This window comes from Hakea prostrata, chromosome 8 (assembly GCF_041222555.1).
Source record: "Hakea prostrata isolate BN-2017 chromosome 8, UWA_Hpros_2, whole genome shotgun sequence".
In the NCBI taxonomy this organism is placed as follows: domain Eukaryota; kingdom Viridiplantae; phylum Streptophyta; class Magnoliopsida; order Proteales; family Proteaceae; genus Hakea; species Hakea prostrata.
This window is the reverse complement of record NC_142607.1, coordinates 35,771,138-35,793,543: the sequence shown is the minus strand read 5'-3', so window position 1 is coordinate 35,793,543 and position 22,406 is coordinate 35,771,138. Positions and strand designations below refer to the sequence as shown.

Here is a 22,406-nt window from a genome sequence, read left to right as displayed (position 1 = left end):
GATATTTTATCTCCCCCTGAACATGGTTGTCTTAACAGCTTGAACTACATTTACAACCTGGAGAAGAAAAAAAACAAATAAGGATGAAATTACTATGAAACTATACTATCAAACAGAGGAGATACTGATTATCTTAATGACCAACTTAACCCATTTAGTAGCATCCTTCACAAAAACTCCCAAATAAAAATTAAATGTGAAGCAGGTCTACTGTTCTAGAGTGAGTACAGCACAGAGCTTAGAGATCCCAAACTGAATTAGCAAACTTAATTGGCTTGGAATCTGGCCAATCCAAATTGATCCAGGTCTCTTTTTTATTGAAGGTTTGGTTTTTTTCACTGGGCATGGGGACTACCATTTGATTTGAATGCAAATTTTATTTCTTGAAAAGAGTCAAGCTAGCGTCAATAATTTGTAAAGTATAATGCTTTATTAGTATTTGCCACTTGACAGAACATGGATTAGGCCATGTGATACAGACACTTGTATACATTCCGATCGATGATCAAACCTTTTGTCCAAAATAAGTGGAAAGTGGTCTCTCTCATAAATGCTCATATATGTGCTCTTATTGGTCACTATGCTGGAGCAATTACTCCACCAATAATCAACATGCACTTGCCGAAAGAGTCCAGACCTTCTACTCCATGATCATGCTCCCTTCACACTCCTCCAACACTTTGTTTAGGAGTCCGGATTTTCTTTCCTAATGTGTGGAGGTCTATACTCTCCTCACACTTTTTCACCACATATTAGGAAGAGAGAGAAGGGGGACTTGGGGCCCACTGAGGATGTCACCTCTGATTTATATTGTCAACAATCAGAGGTGGATTTCATCCTTAATGTGAGGTGAGTAGTGTGAGAGGGATAGAAATCTCTGCTAATCAGGCCAAGACTCCTCCTCATTTAGGAGAAGGGGGCTTTAAAGAGGTCACGAGTTGGGCCTTCAACTTGTATCAGGCTAGGCTGGCCCCATAACCTCCACCATCACACTGACATTGTAGCAAATGGAGATATCTTCCCCTGTCTGGGACCCTTGCTTGATCAATAATGCTGCAACGGTTCCAGTCAAAAGAAATGAGAAAATGAGAGCTGTGAGAGAGAGAGGAGCAAAAGAGACATAATAGAAGCTCGAGAATGAGTTTGCTAGATTGATGTTAAACGAAACACGAAGAGAAGAGAGGACAAAGAAACAATGGCGGGTCATTGGATCTCGGCGGCATTTGATTCAAAGACAGTGTAGCTGATCTTCTTATTACTTATTATGATGGGTTCTTTCTATACGGGAACCCTCTTCAATAGCAACACTGCTGCCTATGTCCACGAAGAAGCCTCTTCCTTTTTACACACCTCGTATGGTACTCTCTCTATTGGAAACTCTTCCTTACTTTTTTGTTACATTCAATGTTGCTTCTTGATTTGCTCAATTGGGAAACTGGGAAATAAATTTAATGTCGAACAGTTCAGAGGAGATAAATTTAAGTCGACTTAGTTTTAGTGATAATTTACCAAAGAAAGAAGGCTCTTTACACATCTTGTGCAATGTGACATTCTGGTGTAGTCTTTGCAAGCTTAGTATTTGATCTAGGTCTGCTGCAGGGCAGAGAATTATGGACTTCTTGACTTTGTTTTAGTGATAATTTACCAAAAAAAGAAAGCTCAGTTTTAGTAGTAGGACTAGTGCTTATTAAGCCAATTGATGTGGGTAGTAAAATTTTTGCTGGAAATCGACGGATGACCTGTTTTGTAGAATGCAAAATTTGGGTGCAATCTATCATGTCATTAAAATGGCAAAGATAGATCACAAGCAATTTGAACTCAGTTCAAGATCCATGCCAAGGAGCAAATAAATCTACAGAAAGCTTTTGATTTAAAAAAATGTTATGTCTAAAGTTTAATGAACCATTTGTTGAATTGGGCACCCCGTAGAGTGGATAGAGAATCCAGAATCCAAGACATGCATATATCTGATGCCACTGAAATCTCTGCAATCTTATTACTCGTACTCTGGGCCAAATGTTTATAGTAGAAAATTTGGCCCAGTTAGGGATTCTCTGCTCCACTGAAATTTCTAATCTCTCTCTGGTCGACTTCAAGAAATAAAGAGACCCTCCCTGATTTATACCAATCTGATGTCTGGATATAAACTAAAGGAGAAGAACAGTTTTGCAGATTCATTGTTTTATTTGATTTGATGTCAAGTATCTCTCTAAAATACGACATGACTCTAAAAACTAAATCCTTTTCAACTACGGTTACAGGGATCCTTGAGAAATGATCCCGAGCTTCTCCCATCATTAGGCGAGAGTAATCGTGACCTATTATTGTGTTGTGCTGTTATTAAACCATCTTGAAGACATAGGGTTGAACCCCTCCGTCGACTTGAATTCCTCAATCATGGACCTGATTAAACGACCCGTACTATGTTGAAAATTATACAAGTACTAAGAAAAGGAGTTAATGATCATACTTGTTTAGGCAATAACAACCACAAGCTTTGCTACCCCTTCAACAGTGCATAATGTGCATTCTTAATCAAATGTCAATTCTTAAAAGTAGACTTGACCTAGAATACTCCTTAGCAGTGAATCATTCGTCAATAAGTGGTTGATCAATATTTCAATCCCCCATTTTTTATCTATTGTTTTTCACTTGGTGATTACTTGCGTTCAAGAAATGCTTTCTTAGCCATGAATAATATCTCTTGTGACTTTGATGGAAGAAAAAAACAATTACTTACGCTCGTGACCTTTTTTTTTTTTTTTAATGAGGATTGGTGAGTGGAAGTAGCATATGAATTCAAATAGAAAATGATAGAGAAGAAGAAAACAAAGGGTGTGTTAAATTATAGAGAAAAACAAAGCTCCAAAATGTCGGGGAAGACTAAGGAGAGGAAGAGAATGAAAGCTGTGTTTGATTAATAGACTCAACCTCATCATCTCAGAGCGACGCATTTAATGGTCTCCCTTCTCTTGTAGCTTTCACTGAAATTTCTTTCAGGTTTCTGTTGATGGTTTTTTATGTAAATATCTATCATACTTCATGTAGGTGACAAAATAATTATATTTTTATTCATCAAACTTTTAAATTGTTTGTAATCTCTTTGTTTTTCAAATAATCAATATTTATCCAAGCTATTAGAATTATAATTTTGTTAGTCATGTTGTACTTAATCAAGATAAACTTATTTTGTTAAAAATATTTTTTATTTATAAGAGAAAATAAAAATCCGTCCATCTTTCCCTTCCCTCCCTCTCCCTTCCATAGATTATAAGAGCTAAATAACCCTAATGAAACCTATTGGTGTTTGTGCAATCTTTGTTTCACTCTTATGAGTCACAAGAGATAAGGGTGCAGGTTTGGCCCTGACGCCCAGAATCTACCCTAGTTCGCCCTAAGGTAAATTTAGTTTGGACTCAAAAATCTGGTCTTGAAGGGTAAGTTTAGGCCAACCTAATTAAGGTGGACCTGATTGATTCAAGGCCAGATTAAAGCTGAGTGTTTGACTAGGGCCAATTTATTAGTGGTCCTGATTAGAGTCAGAGTTGAGTATTTGACTAGGTTTGGCACATGCAAATGGTCCTAATTAGAGTCAAGGGTAAGTATTTGACAAAGTCAGCCCACAATAATCGCCCTGGTTAGGGTTGAGTGTTTGACGAGGGCTAACCCAACCCTACCACTTGGTAAGTTAGTTTTGGCAAAAAGTATAGCAACAATATGGAGTTATGCATTGTCGACGCCAATATTAGGGTTAGGTGTTTAATCCGGCCAATTCAATGTGGTCTTATATGGTTAATGTTAGGGGGGTGATTAGGTTGTATATAGTGGATTGTTCCAATTTCTCGGTTTAATTGCAATTTCAAGATAAATTGAAGATTCAAATGAAATTAAACAATAACAAACAATCACAACACAAGAGTCTATAGTGGTTCAACTTTACAAGTCTACGTCCACTCCTCTTTTGGCCTCAAGAGAGTTTTTCACTAGTGATTCTCTTTTAAAGCGTTAGGTAGAGACTCAAACCCTTACAATATTTGTTACGGGGCAAGAGAACCTTTTACATCTTTGTTTACTAAGTACGGCAAGAGCACCCTTTACAATCTTTGTTTTAAATAGGGCAAGAGCACCCTCTACCAATTCTAATCAACCTAGACTAGAATTGAACAATCAAGATAAGTGTAAGAAGTGAATGATATTACCTAACAAGGGGAGTAACATTTTACCCCTTGTGTGAATGTGATGCAATGATATGAATGCTTCAGGAAATGCAATGCGCCAACAAGAAGTCCCAGTGACCTTCAATAACTCCAAGATTGATTCCTATGAGCTTGCTTGATAACTTTGTAATGTTCTCCAAAGTTGGATGGAATTGGAGGACTAGTAATTCTAGATCACTCAAGTAATGGCTTTAAGACTTGCGAGGGAGTAATAGCTCAGTTGGCAAAGTAGAACTCCTCAAATGGTTGGGCTTATAAAGAATTCATCCAATTGTTTGGCCCAACCTCCCAACGGATAAAAAATTCATTGAAATTTTACTCCGACGGACGTCCGTCTGACCAAAAGGAGCTCCGTGTAATAACTGTTAGAATATAGCTGTTGGGCTTGAGTCAGGACCAGACGGACATTTCATCTAGCCTACTGTGACTAGACAGATGACCGTCTGGTGCACAATAACACATCTACTTTGGGACTTGGACTTGGCTTGGATTTTTAGTCTTTTTGGTCAAACCTAAGCCTCATACACCTTCCTACTATGTCCTAGGTCAGTCTAGCGATATGATATGTATATAATTAATGTGGTTACATATGTGTGTATGCAAGAGTGTCCTAATCCTAAATTCATCTAAGTCTTGATTCTTGACTTGATCTTCGCATCTTCTTGTGCATTGAACTTGATACTCATCTTGACTTTGGTTCTTTGTCCAAGATTGCTTGACTTGTCTTGGGCTTGAGCATCTGGTGAGTTTAGTCCAATGAGATGGAATCGATCCACTTTAGTAATGAGCAGGATAAACACAACTTAATGTAGACCTTAGTAAATTGTGTTTGTTATCATCAAACTAATGGAGGCTGATGGTGGCAATGCTGACATAGCATTTCCCAACAATCTCCCCCTTTCTGATGATGACGAACACACAAGTGATAGAACGATAGAAAGACTTAAAAACTATCATTTATGCACTTGGATATTCATATAGCTATGAAGTATACTAAGTACCTCCATATTGTGGATCATTAAGCATCATATGCATCTCATATGTCATATACATTAAACATCAAGCTATTATGTTCCAAAATTTAAATTTCTCCCCCTTTGTCATTAACAAAAAGGAGATAAGCATGGCATGCTCTCCCTAATATCGTGCACCCCCTAAACATGATATTCCCTTGCAATGAAGACAAGATGGCAATATAGAGAGAAAAGAACTTTCATTGCATAATATTGTCATTTACATCAACGGACGCATATGTAAAGACAAGTCTTACAAACATATATGAAAAAAGAGTTGTTCAACTATAACATGATCATGACAAAAATGACATGAACATATGAGAACTGAAACAAAATATGAAAGAACAGATGCTATTATTCAGCTGCATCATTATCTTCATCATCACCACTATCACCTTCACCTTCACTTCTGCTTGCTTCAATATCTCCCTCCTCATCCTTGCCTTCAACATCTTCTGCATCTTCAGTTTCTTGTGGCAACATTGGAGGAATCTTGAGATGAGTCATCATGTGGTGCATGAGGTCTTCAATAGAGCCCATGCGAGTAGACAACGAGTCAAAATGGTTATCAAAATGTTGTTGCATGATGGTGAGGCGAGAGTCAAGGGCCCGAAACTGCAAACTAATGGAAGTAGAAGAAGAAGCAGGCTATTGGGGCTCAGCCGGTGCACCTTCTATGTCCATATCCTAGGGTGCGATGCCTTGGCGAGCTGCTGCTGCTTTTCTCTTGTAGGATGGAGCAGCCCCTACTTTGTCAAGAGGTGGTGGTGGGGGACGAGAGTCCTCATTTCTCAAAATTGACACCAAACTACCGGAAGACGGTGGTGAGAAGGCTACCATATGGTAGACTTATGTTCCCGATGACGGCAAGTTGAATCATGTAAGATAGAATAATGTAATGGAGACATAAGGGTTGATGGTGGAGGATGCAAAAGGTGATATAGGTTAGAAGGGAGGTGACATCAAACCGTTGGCCCTTTCTAGGAAGAATGTTCTGCTGAGTGATCTTACTGATGGCTTTGGCCTCATCAGTGAACATTGTTTGCTGAATGTCCTTGTAATAGTGTGGGCAATTCTCAGGTCTTAGAAGACGTTTGTAGACTTCTTCTATTTGAACATCCTCAGGTGGGGTATCCTTATAGGTCCAAAACCTACGGTCACCTTCAGTGGAAATCTCAAACAAAGTGTTAAAGGAGGAGATGGTGAGAGCTATGTTCACCCCTTTAACATAAGAGGTTACTTACAGACTTTCTCCCGCTCCTTCATGGCAGAGATTCTCATAGAAGTGAGCGACTGGGCAAGGGAAAGTGGGCTCATCGGCTCGATGGATTGGACCCCAACCCATGTCCCGGAACATTTTCCTTATGGGGTATTGAGAGAGAGCTTCAAGGTCTATCGACGTGCCCTGCTCAATATGATGTTTGATAGTTCGGGGATAAATTTATTGGGCTCTAGTGTCCCTAAACCACTTATCTAGTCTAGAAGAACCCTCAAGGGACTCGGCATGGGGCGATGGAGGAGGAGGAGCTCTAGAGGATGAAGCTCAGGAGGTACCACCTCGAATAGAAGGATTCTTTAGGTGAGACGTGATAATCTGTCAGCCACAAAGAAAACTACATGCTAACCAGTATAAGCAATCATATTATACCTAGGTCTAATCTCAACATTGAGAGAAGGCTTGAAGATAGACAGTGCATGGTGGTAACCTTGCCAAGGTTTACTCATGAATGCAAAACACTTTGTTTTTCTTTGATTAATCAAGGGGTTTTGGCTGAGATTTAAAATGCATTTGTTTTAACAGGGTAAAAACCAGATTTTTGGTAGGAATTTTGTGGCTAACAAGGTTCAGCAATTTCAAAATTCCAAAAAAAATCTGTGCTAAAGGTATGGAAAATCATTGACACGAGGGTTTAAACAGGGATTGCTGGTGGAGTTTAACAGTACTTACAAAACAGATTTGAAAGTCACAGCTACTCAACTAATCCAGGGTTTTGCATCTACAAATTTAAAGGAGAATGGTTTTTGAAAAAATTACCCTGAACAGCAACTCACAAGACCCCCCAAAAAAAATGATCAACCTCATCAGAATTCTTATAGGAGATTAGGACTTCTTCCCTAATCATGTGATCTTCAGAAATTTTGGAAGAAACAAAAAGAAGAGTACAGCAATTCACATAATCAATGTTATCCATGAGTTCAAAAGAAATCGATTTGTACTGCCATATGAAAAATCAACATTGAATAAAACAAATGTTGTTTTGAGACGTCAGGGCTTATGCCCTAAGCATGTAATCTCCAGAATTTTGAACATGATTTACTATTATTACTCATTGAGAAACTTGTTTCGACCAAAAATTATTCAAGAGAATATGGTTTTAATTAACAAGGATCACAGAGTATGGCTTTAACCTATTAAGGTTTGGAGATTTAGAGAGAAAGAAAAAAACAAAAAAAAAAACAAAAAAACAAAAAAAAACAAAAACAAAAACAAAAACAAAAACAAAAACAAAAACAAAAACAAAAACAAAAACAAAAACAAAAACAAAAACAAAAACAAAAACAAAAACAAAAACAAAAACAAAAACAAAAACAAAAACAAAAACAAAAACAAAAACAAAAACAAAAACAAAAACAAAAACAAAAACAAAAACAAAAACAAAAAAAAAAAAAAACAAAAACAAAACAAAAAAAAAAAAAACAAAAAAAAAAATAATAATAAAACCAAAAACAAAACAAAACAGGGTACAGGAAAAATTGCATAACTCAATGTGGGTTTGTGAGCAAGGTACCACTACCACAAGGAGAGGGGAAGAAACTTACCACATAGATGATTGAAGCTGTCTTTCCAAGGGAATGATTACACCAAGAGAGAGAGAGAGCTAGCTGAGTTCTTCCCACGCTGATATCTCATGCATGTGGGAGAAAGAGATGTGAGGTTTAAAGGGAAACAGATTAGGGATTTTAAGAAGATTTGTAACTGTGGAGAGTGGGAAGTGAGAGAGAGAGAGAGAGAGAGAGAGAGAGAGAGAGAGAGAGAGAGAGAGAGAGAGAGAGAGAGAGAGAGAGAGAGAGAGAGAGAGAGAGAGAGAGAGAGAGAGAGAGAGAGAGAGAGAGGGATTTAAAAAAAAAACTTGAGTGTGTTTAAGTGAACAAGATGGAGCACCGTCTTCCAGATGGAAAATCCATCTGGCTCACTGTGACCAGACGGACATCCGTCTAGTTTCAGACGGTCGTCCGTCTGGTTGCTGAACTGAGTTTTTCAAAACAATTGGGTCTTGAATGGGAAATTTGATGGGTTTTCTTATTCTAACAAGTCAATGAGTTCCAATTCCCTTATTAGTTCAGCAAAACGGTCTTCACTTAGGGGTTTGGTGAATATGTCTGCCAATTGGTGATTTGTATCAATGAATTCAAGGACAATTTCACCCTTTTGAATGCAATTCCTAAGAAAATGATGTCTAATGTCGTTGTGATTGGCTCTTGAGTGAAGCATAGGGTTCTTACTGAGGTTGATGGCACTAGTGTTGTCACACTTGATAGGGCATTTCTTAAGATAAACCTTATAGTCTAATAAGGTTTGTTTCATCCAAATTACTTGAGCACAACACTTGTCGGCTGCAATGTCTTTCGCCTCGGTTGTCGAAAAAGCAACGCAATTTTGTTTCTTTTTTGGAATAGGTAGCTGATAATATTAGAAAAATAATGTACAAAAATTACATTCGATAATAAATCTTTCCCTCTGCATCATCACGGACAATATCCGTGAGGGCAGAAGGTATTCCCCTTGGATCAAAATGGATCAACGACTCCTCAAGAAGGAGGCTAGCCAAAAAATCCGCACCATAGTTTAACTCCCGAACATGATCCATGAACACACACTCCGTGAACTGTCGCTGCAAGGAAGTGATCTCATGAATGAGTTTTGCAACGAACCAAGGGGAACGATGAGTTCTACGAATCATCAAGATGGCTTCTCTGGAATCATATCTGATTTGAACACACCGAATACCCATGTGGATAGCACGCTGCAAGCCCAGTCGAATAGCTGATAACTCCATCAAGAGGATGCGATTTTCTGGGAAGGCACCAGTCGAAGCAAAGATGACTTTCCCTTTATAGTTACATCCCAAAACACCCATGCCACCAAGTCCATTACGAATGGAGCCATCACAATTAATGGAGATCCACCCCAAATCAGGAGGTTCCCATCTCAAAGCTTTCGGCATTTTGACATTAAAGTGGACTTGGATCCCCCAATTACTAAACAAAGAAAGCATTTGGGGTGAATCAGGGACATGAGCATCAAGATCACAAAACCTTCTACGGGTGTCTATCAAGATCTTGCGCACTAGGAAAGATGGACTACAAGTGGGCCTCCCAAACATGCGAGAATTCCTTTCAGCCCATATTCTGTAAATGGAGCAGCAAAAACTGAATTTTTTGACTTGGGCAGCAAGGCTCTTACCACAGAAGTGATCGACCACCCATTGAAGTTCCCCTTGCCAAGAACTTTTGGGGCAATAGTTGTAACCATTCAACCTCAAAATGGTAGACCAAACCAAGCTAGAAAAATTGCAGTTAAAGAAGAGATGGGACAGAGATTCATCTTCCAAGCCACATAGAAGACATCGAGTATCAACCTGGTGATTCCATGAGATGATAAGAAGCTTGGTAGGAAGGCGTTCAAGTGCAGCCAACCAACTAATAAAGCCAAGCCGAGGGTGCGCATGAGTGAACCAAATCACAGAATGCCATGGAACCTCAGGGAGAGGAGGACGAGCAGCAAGGTAAGCAGAAGAAAGGGAAAAAACACCATTAGTATTAGTGACCCAACAGGCTGTGTCCTCGGCGAAAGAGTCATGCAAACGGATTTTGTTTCTTGCTAAACCATGACACTAGGCATGGTCCAAGCAAGTGACATGTGCCACTTGTGCTCTTCTAGTCAACATGACAACCGGCAAAGTCGACATCCGAGAAACTTAATAAGTAAAATTCTTGACCCTTAGGGTACCATAAACCTAAGTTTGATGTGCCTTTCAAATATTTAAATATTCTCTTTACGGCACAAGCATGAGATTGTTTAGGACTGGCTTGATATCTTGCACAAGCATAAACACTAAACATGATATTTGGTCTACAAGCCATTAAATATAGAAGGCTTCCGATCATACTTCTATACTTAGTGGCATCAAAAGGCTTCCCATCCTCATCTTTTGATAATTTCAAAGATGTGCTCATGGGTGTTCCACTAGCCTTTCGAGATGTTACATCAAATTTCTTTATGAGTTCTTTGAAATACTTGGTTTGAATAATGAAGATACCATTTTCATTTTGTTTAATTTGCAAACCAAGAAAGAAATTCAATTCACCCATCATACTCATTTCAAACTCATTTCTCATACAAATACTAAACTCATGACATAGAGATTCATTTGTAACACAAAAAATGATAGCATCCACATATTTGTACAATGATAATGTCATTTTTCTTATACTTTATAAATAATGTGGTGTCTACCTTACCCATCAAGAATCCCTTTTGGACTAGAAATTTACTTAATCTTTCATACCAATCTCGTGGAGCTTGTTTAAGTCCATAAAGAACATTTTTAAGTTTGAAGACATGGTTGGGGTAGGTAGGGTCTTGAAAGCCCAGAGGTTGTGTAACATACACTTCTTCCATAATGAATTTGTTTAATAATGCATTTTTTACATCCATTTGATATAATTTGAAGTTCTTATGGCATGTAAATATAATAGCATTCTTATGGATTCTAATCGGGCTACGGGTGCATAGGTCTCATCAAAGTCAATTCCCTCTTGTTGATTATACCCTTGGGCAACCAACCTTGCCTTATTTCTAACAACTTGACCATTCTCATCAAACTTGTTTCTACATACCCATTTAATGCCTGTGATGGTATGGTCTCAGGGTCTTTGAATGAGTTCCCAAACATCATTTCTTTTGAATTAATTTAACTCTTCTTGCATGGCCATGATCCAATAACTATCGGTTATGGCCTCTTTTGCATTCTTAGGTTCTATAGCTAACAAGAATGCAACATAATTGCAGAAATTTTGAGTTATTGATCTAGTTTGGACTCCTTGACCTAAGTCACCTATGACTTGTTCAAGGGGATGGTCTTTCCATGGGACTACTTCCTTAAGTAATTCTTGAGAGGAGGTCCCACCATCTTGGGATCATTTCTAGGTTCTTCTAGAGATAAGTTATCTACTTTTTCTCTAATGGCATGTTCAATCCTCCCATTATCATCCTCATCAACTAGAGGTTTATATTAATCCTTATGCGGAGATACATCACATATGACATTCATTGATTCTTCCACAACTAAGATTCTTTTATTTAGCACTCTATATGCTCTATTATTTTGGGAATATCCCAAGAAAACTCCCTCATCAAATTTTTCTTCAAATTTTCCCTTAGGGTCTCTAGTGTTTAATATAGTGCATTTACATCCAAATATTTGAAAGTGATTAATCCTAGGTACTTTGTTGTGATAAAGTTCATATAGTGTCTTGCTTAGGAATTTTCTAATTAAAACATGATTCAAGACATAATAAGCGGTTCTTGTGGCTACTGTCTAAAGATACTTTGGCATTGAGAACTCACTAAGCATGGTTCTAGCCATTTCGTGGAGTGATCTATTATTTCTTTCTACCACTCCATTTGATTGGGGGATCCTATGGGCGGAGAAGTTATGAGTTATGCCTCATTTATCACAAAACTCTCCAAAGTAGTTTTGTTATCAAATTCCCTCCCATGATCACTTTGAATGGTGGTTACGAGGTATCCTTTCTTGTTTTGAATCTTTCTAGTAAGAATGATGAATTCCTCAAAAGCATTATCTTTATGTTTTAGAATGATATATACCTTATGTAGTCATTAACAATGACAAAGGTATAGTGTTTACCACCAAGGTTAGCTATGTGAATAGGTCCAAATAAGTCCATATGTAAAAGTTCTAGTGATCTACTAGTGGAGACTATGTTCTTGGACTTATGAGTTACTTTGGATTGTTTTCCCCTTTCGCATGCATCACAAAAATAGTTTTTATCAAACTTAATTTTTGGAAGATTTCTATGGTTTTGGTATCCTCCATTACCTCTTGAATAACCTTGATTTGAATAATTTGATCATTTTGTTCTTTGGTTATTCTTTGGTCCATTCTTTTGATTCCCATTTTGCTTTTTTTCTTTGAGAATAATAGTTTCCTCTTCCAATTTTCCCTTTATTGGTTTGAGGTTGAGTCTTGTTCCCATTTTGAATGTTTCTTGAATATTTGTGGATTTTGGTGAGGGTTTCTTGCTAGATGTTTATTTTTTAAATCTAACTTCCTTCCCCTTTCTATGAGTGGAGGTTTCACCATTGAATCCAAGTCCTTTTTTATCTTGTGGACTCTTTTGGGGGATTCCTAGAAGATTATCTAGGTTATTTTGCCCATTTGTGAATGTCACAAGGGCATTGTTTAGGTGAATATCTTCATTTTCTGTTTTTTTAATGTACTCTCGTAAGTCATTTACGGTGTCATTAAGAGAGGACACTTCACCTTTCAAGACCTTGTTTTTCTTTTCAAGTTTCTTGCTTAAGTTATACAAGGTTTGAAAGCCACTAACTAAATCTTCCCCATCAATGTTATCTATTTCATTTTTATCATGAATGGAATCAAGACTATCATATATAGAGTTTACCTGATGGTCTTGATCTTCATCCGATTTAGCCATCAAGGCTAAGTTGATATTTTCTTCATCGGACTCCTCATTTTCTTCCTCATCATCGTTTGTAGTGTAAGTCACTTCGGCTTTGTAGGCTTTCTTATTTCCTTTGTTAGCAGTTTTGAACTGCTCCGGTTTCTTATACTCAAAGCAAATGACATTTTGAATGTTAGTGGATGGAGTTTTTCCTTTTGGATGGTCTTGATCTTCATCCGATTTTACTTTTAGATTATTTGGGCCCTTGCCCTTTAGGTGGAAACCTTCATTTTCTTCCCTTGATAAATTTCTTGAACTTCCTTGTGATAAGTGCTATACCACTATTGGAGTTACTATCATCTATTTCACTTTCATCATCCTTCTTGATGGAGCTTTTAAGAGCAATTGACTTCTTTTTTGGCTCTTTTGAGTGACTTTCTTCATATTTCTTGTCTTCTTCAAGCTCCACCTCATGTGCAAGTAGGGATCCCATGAGCTCATCGAGTGTGATATTCTAGATTTTCCACTTCTTGTATTCCGGTTTTCTTGGGTCTCCATGAAGGTGGAAAAGCTCTTCGAATCCTTCTTGTCACATCCTCATTAGCAAAATCCTTACGAAGACTATGCAACTTGTTTACAATGTTAGTGAATCTAGTAAATAAAGAAGTTATATTCTCATCATCTAACATTTTAAAGTTTTCATATTGAAGCATGTAAACATCCAAATTCATCTTTTTTATTTGGTTGGTTCCTTCATAGGCAACCACCAGTTTGTTATATATTTCTTTAGCATTCTTACAAGTACCACATATGTTATATACCTTTTTCACATAAAGCACATTGTAGAAACATTTTGGCCTTGTAGTTTGCTTGGGATTTGACCTTGTTAGTTCCATCCCATTCGATCCTTGGTTTGCGAATTTTGTTACCATCTTTATCAAATTTGGTAATCTCATTTGGTCCACATGTAATTATGTCCCAAACATCTATGTCAATAGCACATACAAAATCTTCAAACCTAGTTTTTCAATAAGCAAACCTTCTCCATCAAAATATGGAGATCTAGAGGTATCAAGTTCTTCAGGTCTTGAAGAGAATTGATTGGATGATGATGCCATGATCTCTTACTCTTTTAGAGTTTTATTTTAATCTCAATTTGAGATCCTGCTCTGATACCAATTGTTAATACAACTTAGAGGGGGGTGATTAGGTTGTACCTAGTGGACTATCCCAATTTCAAAGTTTAATTGTAATTTTAAAATAAATTGAAGATTTAAATGAAATTAGACAGTAACAAACAATCACAACACAAGAGTTTATAGTGGTTCAACTTTACAAATATACGTCCACTCCTCTTTTGGCCTCAAGAGAGTATTCCACTAGTGATTCTCTTTCAATATGATGATAGAGAATCAAACCCTTACAATCTTTGTTATGGGGCAAGAGTATCCTTTACAATCTTTGTTTACTAAGTACGGTAAGAGCACCCTTTACAATCTTTGTTCTAAATAGGGCAAGAGCACCCTCTACCAATTCTAATCAACCTAGACTAGAATTGAACAATCAATACAAGTTTAAGAAGTGAATGATATTACCTAACAAGGGGAGTACACTTTACCCCTTGTGTGAATGTTATGCAATGATATGAATGCTTCAAGAAATGTAATGCACCAACAAGAAATCCCAATGACCTTCAATAACTCCAAGCTTGATTCCAATGAGCTTACCTGATAACTTTGTAATGTTCTTCAAAGTTGGATGGAGTTGGGAGACTAGTAATCAATGCTAGATCACTCAAATAATGGCTTTAAGACTTGTGAGGGAGTAATACCTCATGTTGGGAAATGCCATATCAGCATTGCCCCATCAGCCTCCATTAATGATAACAAACATGAATTACTAATGGCTATACTGACTTGTGGTTGTCTAGTTCAATATGACAGCAAGTGGACCAAGTCCAACTCAATGCCAAATGCCTAAGCCCAAGTCAAGGCCAAGACTAAGCCAAGATAGACATGAAGTCTAAGTCAAGGTGAGCATGAAGAATGGTGTACAAGGAGACTTAAGAACATCAATGATCATCAACTCAAGCTCAAGCAAAAAGACTTAGCAAATTAGGACTTAAGTCACTTCATATGCATTCATATGTAATTGCACTCAATTATATATATATCATGACATTAGACTGACCTAGGACATGTTAGGCGAGTGTATGAGGCTTAGGGTTGGTTAGAAATACCAAAACCCAATCATGTCCTTGTATGCACCTAAATGTGCATTCTGTGCCTCAGACGGACGTTCGTCTGATCTAGACGGTCTTCCGTCTGGTCACAAAAGCTCAGACGAATTTTCCGTCTAATCAGATGGACATCCTTCTAAGACGGACATCCTTCTGATAAAAAATTTGCAACAACTATATTTTTCAAACTGCTATATTTTTAGATGGATGTCCGTCTGAACTGAAATTTGAACTAAAATCTGTCTATTTTTTATCCGTTGGGGGTTGGGCTAAGGCACTTAAAGGCCATTTATATAAGCCCAATTTACCCCATTTTAGAGCTTGAACCTTACATTTGATCAACTATTGTTCAAAGTAATCTCAAGCTCTCAAATCACAAGAAAACAATTGTGCTTTGCCTCTCATCCTCACTCAACCTTAAAGAACATACCAAGGTGTTAAGTAAACTTGTGGAAGTCAAGTTTGATGTGATCGAAGGCGCTGGTGGTGCATTCATATTACAATTGAGCATACAACTCTCATTGCATCAGACTCACACAAGAGGTAAAGTGTCATACCTCTTGTTAGGTAACATCTTTCTTTTGTAATTGTTCAATTCTAGTATAGGTAGATTAGAATTGGTTTTGGGTGCTCTTGCCCGTGAGCAAAGATTGAAGAGGGTGATCTTGCCCTAGGATAAACAAAGATTGTAAATGATGCTCTTACCCCGTAACAAAGATTGTAAAGGATTTGATTTCTCCCATTATATTGAAAGAGAATCACTAGTGGAAATCTCTCTTAAAGCCAAAAGAGGAATGGATGTAGACTTGTAAAGTCGAACCATTATAAATTCTTGTTTTGTGGTTGTTTGCTATTGTTTAAATTCATTTGAATTTTCAATTTATCTTGAAACTGCAGTCAAACCAAAAAATTGGGACAATCCACTAGTTGCAACCTATTCACCCCCCCCCCTCTAGCTAGGTTGCACCAACAACATAGTTGGTAAAGTAGATACCCTTAAATGGTTGGGCTTATAAAGAAGTCATCGAATTGCTTGGCCCAACCTCCCAACAGATATAAAATTTCAATGAAATTTTACTCCGGACGGATGTCTGTTTGACAGACGGAGCTCCGTCTCAAGAAATAACCGTTAGACTATAGCCGTTGGGCTTGTACAAGCTAGACAGATGATCGTCTGGTGCACAGTAGCCCATCTACTTTGGAACTTGGACTTGGCTTGGATTTTTTGTCTTTTTGATCAAACATAAGCCTCATAAACCTTCTTACTATGTCCTAGGTCAGTCTAGTGACATGATATGCATATAATTAATGTTGTTACATATGTGTGTATGCAACAAGTGTGTCCTAAGTCCTAATTCATCTAAGTCTTGATTCTTGACTTAATCTTTGCATCTTCTTGTGCATTGAACTTGTACTCATCTTGACTTTGGTTTTTTGTCGAAGATTGCTTGACTTGGCTTGGGCTTGAGCATCTGGGGAGTTTAATTAGTCCAATGAGATGGAATCGATCCACTTTAGTAATGAGCTGGACAGACACAATTTAATGTAAACCTTAGTAAATTGTGTTTGTTATCATTAAAACTAATGGAGGCTGATGTGGCAATGCTGACATGACATTTCCCAACAGTTAGGATTAGGATGGAAATAGGATATTCGGAATCAAGACAAATGTTTGAAAAAACCAAGTACAACCTGACTTTGTTACAACCTTAACAAGGTTTGGTTCCTCAATAGTTTTTGTTCCATGACATTAAAATTAAATAAAAAATAAAAATAAAAAATTTCTATGAAGGAGGGAGAATAAAAATAAAAAATAAAAAAACTTCTAAAAAAGAGGGGAAAAAAACAAACTAGTCATGTATAATGGATTCTTATAGAAAAAGGGAAAAAATGAAGGAAAAAATTGATAAAAAAATAAACAAATAAACAAATTGCTTTAAATCGACTGAAAGGTTAAAAAGATAGAAGGTATTATGGCGTTTTTAAAATATCAGAAGAGAATGACTGATAAGAATTCATATTTTTGGGACTATCTGAGATGAAAGTAATAATAAATAGAAAGTACATGGGACTTTACGCGCATGTATATTTCCAAGGCTTTTCAAATGATATACGAAGCGGTTCATTTTTTATTTCTACTCTTCACTTGAACCGAATGGCAAGCAAACAAATAAAGCGAAACCGAACCCAATTGGACGATCTTAACCCGGAGCATGGAATCCAACACTACTGATTGGAAACGAAAGTTCTCTAGTGGGCCTTACTGTCCTCAACCCAACAACCATTGCACATCTATAGGCCCAATATAGCTTGATGACGTGTCTAGAAAAAGATTACTTCTTTTTAGGTGAAATAGACTATTCACCATGTGGGCCTGCTAGGCCCAAAAGCCCATTAAACTTCAAGGTGTGGCCTGTGGGACACTTTTTCTTATTATGGGTGCCCATCGAAATTGACTTTATCTACTAAGCATCATGGTGATGGTACTGATCCAACTAGGGTGTCCATTGTGATGGTTCTAATAAGTTAAATTCAATTCAATGCAGGGTTCATTGAGTGGTAAAGATTCATGTTTCTCAGTGAAGAGGTCTTGGGTTCGACCCTTGCGGAGGCATTTCATTTTCAGTATTAAAAAAAGCACCAATTTTCAAACCAGTACCCCAAAAAAATAAAATAAAAAATAAAAAAAGAAGAAGAAGAAGTTAAGTTCAAATTGGTCCCAATCGTTTCAATCTTTCACACCATCAGAATCAGAATTTTCATGGTCAAATTTCTTATGTGGATAATGTGTTCCAATGGGCTTCTTACGACCACTGCTTTGTTTCGTAGGCAAATTCCACTTGATATCACCTGCTCCAGATGTGGAAATGTTCCTGAATCAATAGATCATTTCTTGCCCCTATGCCAAGGCAATCTAGTTTGGATCTCACATTTCTCCTAGAATCAGCACTACATCAGATTCTTTTTTAGCTGCATGGCTTTCAGCTTGGTGTGATATTACAAAGAAAGACAAACGGCGCAGAGAACCCTTCGGTAGAGCTTCATTCTATTTGTGGTCTATATGGCTGTCAAGGAACAATCTCTTATTTAATGGTGTTGACATTAATCCTCAAATGGCAATAGATAAGGCCAATTTAGCTTGGGAAGAATTCTCCTCTATTTGGAACACTCCCCCCTCTCTTGCGGTTTCTCCACAGCCTTGCATTTGGCTTCCTTCGGATGAAGGATGGATTAAAATCAATGTTGATGTTGCCCTTCCAGATTCTGCTTCCTACGGAGGCATTGGTATTATTGGTCATTCGAGCGACCGTGGCATCAATTTTGTGTTCTCTGAGGGTCTGATTATGAGTTTCAATCTTATTGGGGAGCTGGAAGCTATAAAAGTTGGTCTTCTGGTTGCATTGGAAGCTGGTGTAAGTCAATTGATCATTGAATCGGATTGCCAAGTTGTTGTTCGAGTTCTCAACAAAGAATCAGTTGCTCCCCTAATGGCTACTCCATTGGTGGATGATATTTTGGAACTTGCTGGCTCTGCAACTGTAATTTTTTCGTTTTTTACCAGGTTCTGGCAACATTGTTGCAGACTCTTTGGCCCTGTGTGGCATCTCTCTCGGCTCCAGACAGTACTGGTCTGTGAGCTCCCCCTGGCTGTAAGCTTTGCTTGCTTTAGAACTAGGCTTTTGCTCTGCTGATGTTTCTTCTGTTGAATAAAACCTCCTTTCAACAAAAAAAAAAAAAAAAAAAAAGAATCAGAATTTTCATCATAAACAGTAATTGGAATTAAGATTTGGTCAATTAGGGCCAGCTTATGTGCAGTTCAACTATAAGCCCGAATAGCTTTTGTGTAAAATTTTGACGCAGCATGTAGCATAGAACATGGAACTTAGGTAAATTGAAAAATATTGTTTAAAAGTGGGGAAAACCTTCCAAGATAATAAGGATGCTTATATAAAGCTAAGAAACCCTTAAAAATATTAGGAAAAAATAATACGAAGTTAAAAGGGCTAAAATTAGAAATTCAAATCTAACTAGGAAACTAAAAATGCCTTAGAAACCCACTAAAAGATGGAATTTGGTGGCCAAAACAACGCCTACGAGAGAACTTGGCTGGACCCACTATATATATTGCTCAAAAAGCCCTTTTGATATATTATGGGTCTTGTAACTGTTTTTGGATCAAAAGTTACGACCGTTTCAAGAATTATCGTAAAATTGAAACTATTTCGACTTCCGTTTGGACTTCTGCCTATCCAAACATTCCAGAAACTCATAATTGATATTCTCCCCATCAGGGAGAGGCATACCCAGGACCTCTTCACTAAGAGGCATTGGTCGTTGCCAACTGAGCAATACTTTGACTGTAGACCCATGTTTTCATTTTGGCAAGAGCATAAATCCGCATTCCAAATTCAAAATCAAAAGTGAATGTAAGAGTATCCTCATATATAGTATTTCCCTGTAAATAAAAGGGAGAAACATCCCCGGGATGTTAGTGTGCTTATAGTTAGGATCGACTCTTAAAATTTAACACAAAGACATGCAGGACTTTTAGGTGGGAAAGAAAACCCATGGCCAAACTGGTACCGTAGAAACAAATATTCTCATATGTGAGCTCAAGGGGATACTCGCGGAGCTACGAGAGGCTTGCTGATTGAGTCATGACATGGTAGAAATACGGTCAGACTCCATGAATGCAGTGCAAATCCTTGACCAAAGCTGCCTTACCCATGATATGCGTTGGATTTGGTGGAAGACATTGTCATCCTACTCTTGGTGATGCGATTTCATGCTCGTCGATGGATGCACTATGTCCATAAAACAAACGACTGCACAGACCTAGTGGCTAACCTGATTCCGGTTATGCAAGATAGAGGTTCAGTTAGACATCTCTTGTTTACCTACATGGCTTCTTTCTTACAGTCGGGAAGAAGCTTAGGAAAAGCGGTTTTACCACATGTAATCCCTATGTACAATCATCATATTCCTATATATTAGTATATAATATTTTTGCCTTGTTTTGAAAGAAAATCCATGGCTACCAACAATCCACTAATTTCAATTGTCAAAATTAGATACCAAAGAGGACAGTTTTTGGTTAAAAAAAAAAAAAAGAAGAGAGATAAATATTAAAATAAAAAACTCTAATCCAAGATTGTATAATCAATGCTATAAATCTCTCAAGGTAATTTGGTCCATCAGATAATGAATCCGAATGCAGTTTAGGCTCTTGCAAAATGATTGAGATAAGTATTTAAATCAAAACTCTAATCCAAGATATAATCAATGCTATAAATCTCTCAAGGTAATTTGGAGCATCATATAATGAATCCGAATGCAATCTAGGCTCTTGCAAAATGATATTCGATGCGAACTTAACGACGACCGAATTGCAGGGGAACTCTGCTTGCTTTGCTCCTGTGGAGGGTTGCCGTTCAACATTTAACCATGTTTCTTTGAATCTTAATGAGAGGGTCTACGTTGCAATTGCATCATACGTTATCAATCTGGAATTCAAACAAAGTGTTTGTGTTTCCAAGAAAAAAATCGTTAATTCTCCTAGTGTTAATTGTATAATCAAGGAAAAAGATGTGAGATTTAGGAAGAACAAAAGGAGATAACGTGGTTCGGCCAGAGGCCTACATCCACGGGAGAAAGGAGGCAGCTTTGGTTTTCATTAAATCGAGGGTTTTACAATGATCCACGATTTATAGGTTTATTTCCACCGCCTTACCCTCTCTACCTGGGTACGGGTTATGACCCGACCCAATACAATTTAACACTCCCCCTCAAGTTGGAGCATGGACATCATGAATGCCCAACTTGCTAAGAAGAAAATGATATTGTTCTTGACTCAAAGCTTTAGTAAAAATATCTCCCACTTGATGCTTAGAAGAAACATAAATTGTTTGAATTTGCCGAGCCTGAAGTTTTTCACGAATCACATGACAATCGATCTTGTTAATGACTAAAATGGTCATTCTATATCCCCTGGTCTGAACCGGCAGTTGCACGATCCGACTAGGTTCGATACTTAATAAAGTTCGACCAGTCGGCTCATGGTAGGATCGACCAACTGCATTCTCCTAATAGGATGAGAAACCTCATAAGGTTAGAGTCCTACTGACCAACAACCACAGAGGAGTTCCAGTTAGGTAAAAGAACTCTCCCGAAGAGTTACTCTCCTATGGCAACTCTCATTAGAGTCATATTCTGAAGAGAACTCCATTACCATACTCTATATAAACACCTCAGGTAAACACTATGAGGTAGGTATTCATACTTTGTGTGATCAATTACTTGAATTCTCCATTGAGTAGTTGAGATCATATTATTGGTACTGACTTGTTCGTCGGAGACGTACCTCGACCCCCCAAGGTTGAGCTCGTATCTTGCAGGTTCGTGATAGGGAAGGATGAGCGAGATTCCGTATCAACAATTGGTGCCGTCTGTGGAAATTGCATCAAAAAGTCATGGTGCGATCAAAAGCGAAGGTCGTAAGCCAGAAGGAGGTGGAGGATGATGCTTCGAAGGGAAATCCTCTACCTGAAAAATCGGTAATTCCTGATCAGGTGGAGATAAATCCCGACCAGGTGGAGAAAAATACCGATCAAGGGGAGAAAAACCCCGAGCACCTGAATCAAGGAGCATTAGCAAATCAAGTTGAGACACTACAGAAGGAACATACAAAGCTTCGAGAGGAAATATCCTCCTTGAATGAACTAGTCAGGATGGCTTTGGGTCATATAATTGCCCCGAATGCAGACCCTAAAAATACTCAAAAAGTATTTGAGGGAAGCAAGAATAATCACCTAGTCATTCCCGATCAAATGCCTCGACCATCTCTAGAAAACGGACAAAAGTTAAAAGAGAAGGTAGGCGAGAAGTCCTAGGCATCTGAGAAAGAAATTCCAAATAAAGACCCTCTGATCGACGAATATAATGATCGAGGAAGCAGCAACAATCCTCTCAAAGAACCAAAAAACAAAAGAGCTGAGTCCGGACCGAGCAAGCGAGAAGAGAGCTTGACCAAACAAATCAAAGAGTTAGACGAGAAGGTAAACAAGTTAAACGATCCAAAGAAAGATGAGCTATATACTTTTCTAAAAGAGGATCCTTTCATCCGAGCTATCTCTGAGGCGGAGATACCAAAAAGCTTCAAATGCCCAACTTTTATATTGTTCGACGGATCACAATGTCCAAAACATCACATCACTCGCTACAGGT

At 37.9% G+C, this 22,406-nt stretch overlaps 1 protein-coding gene across 1 annotated transcript; it reads right to left on the bottom strand.

Moving 5' to 3' along the window:
- Nucleotides 1-8,946: 8,946 nt before the first annotated feature.
- Nucleotides 8,947-13,436, bottom strand: LOC149007681 (uncharacterized). Its single transcript, XM_089167133.1, has 2 exons — nt 13,283-13,436; nt 8,947-10,115 (listed from the first exon to the last, which is right to left on the bottom strand). The coding sequence occupies exons 1-2, from the start codon at nt 13,434-13,436 to the stop codon at nt 8,947-8,949; spliced, it is 1,323 nt and encodes a 440-aa protein (XP_089023259.1).
- Nucleotides 13,437-22,406: the final 8,970 nt, after the last annotated feature.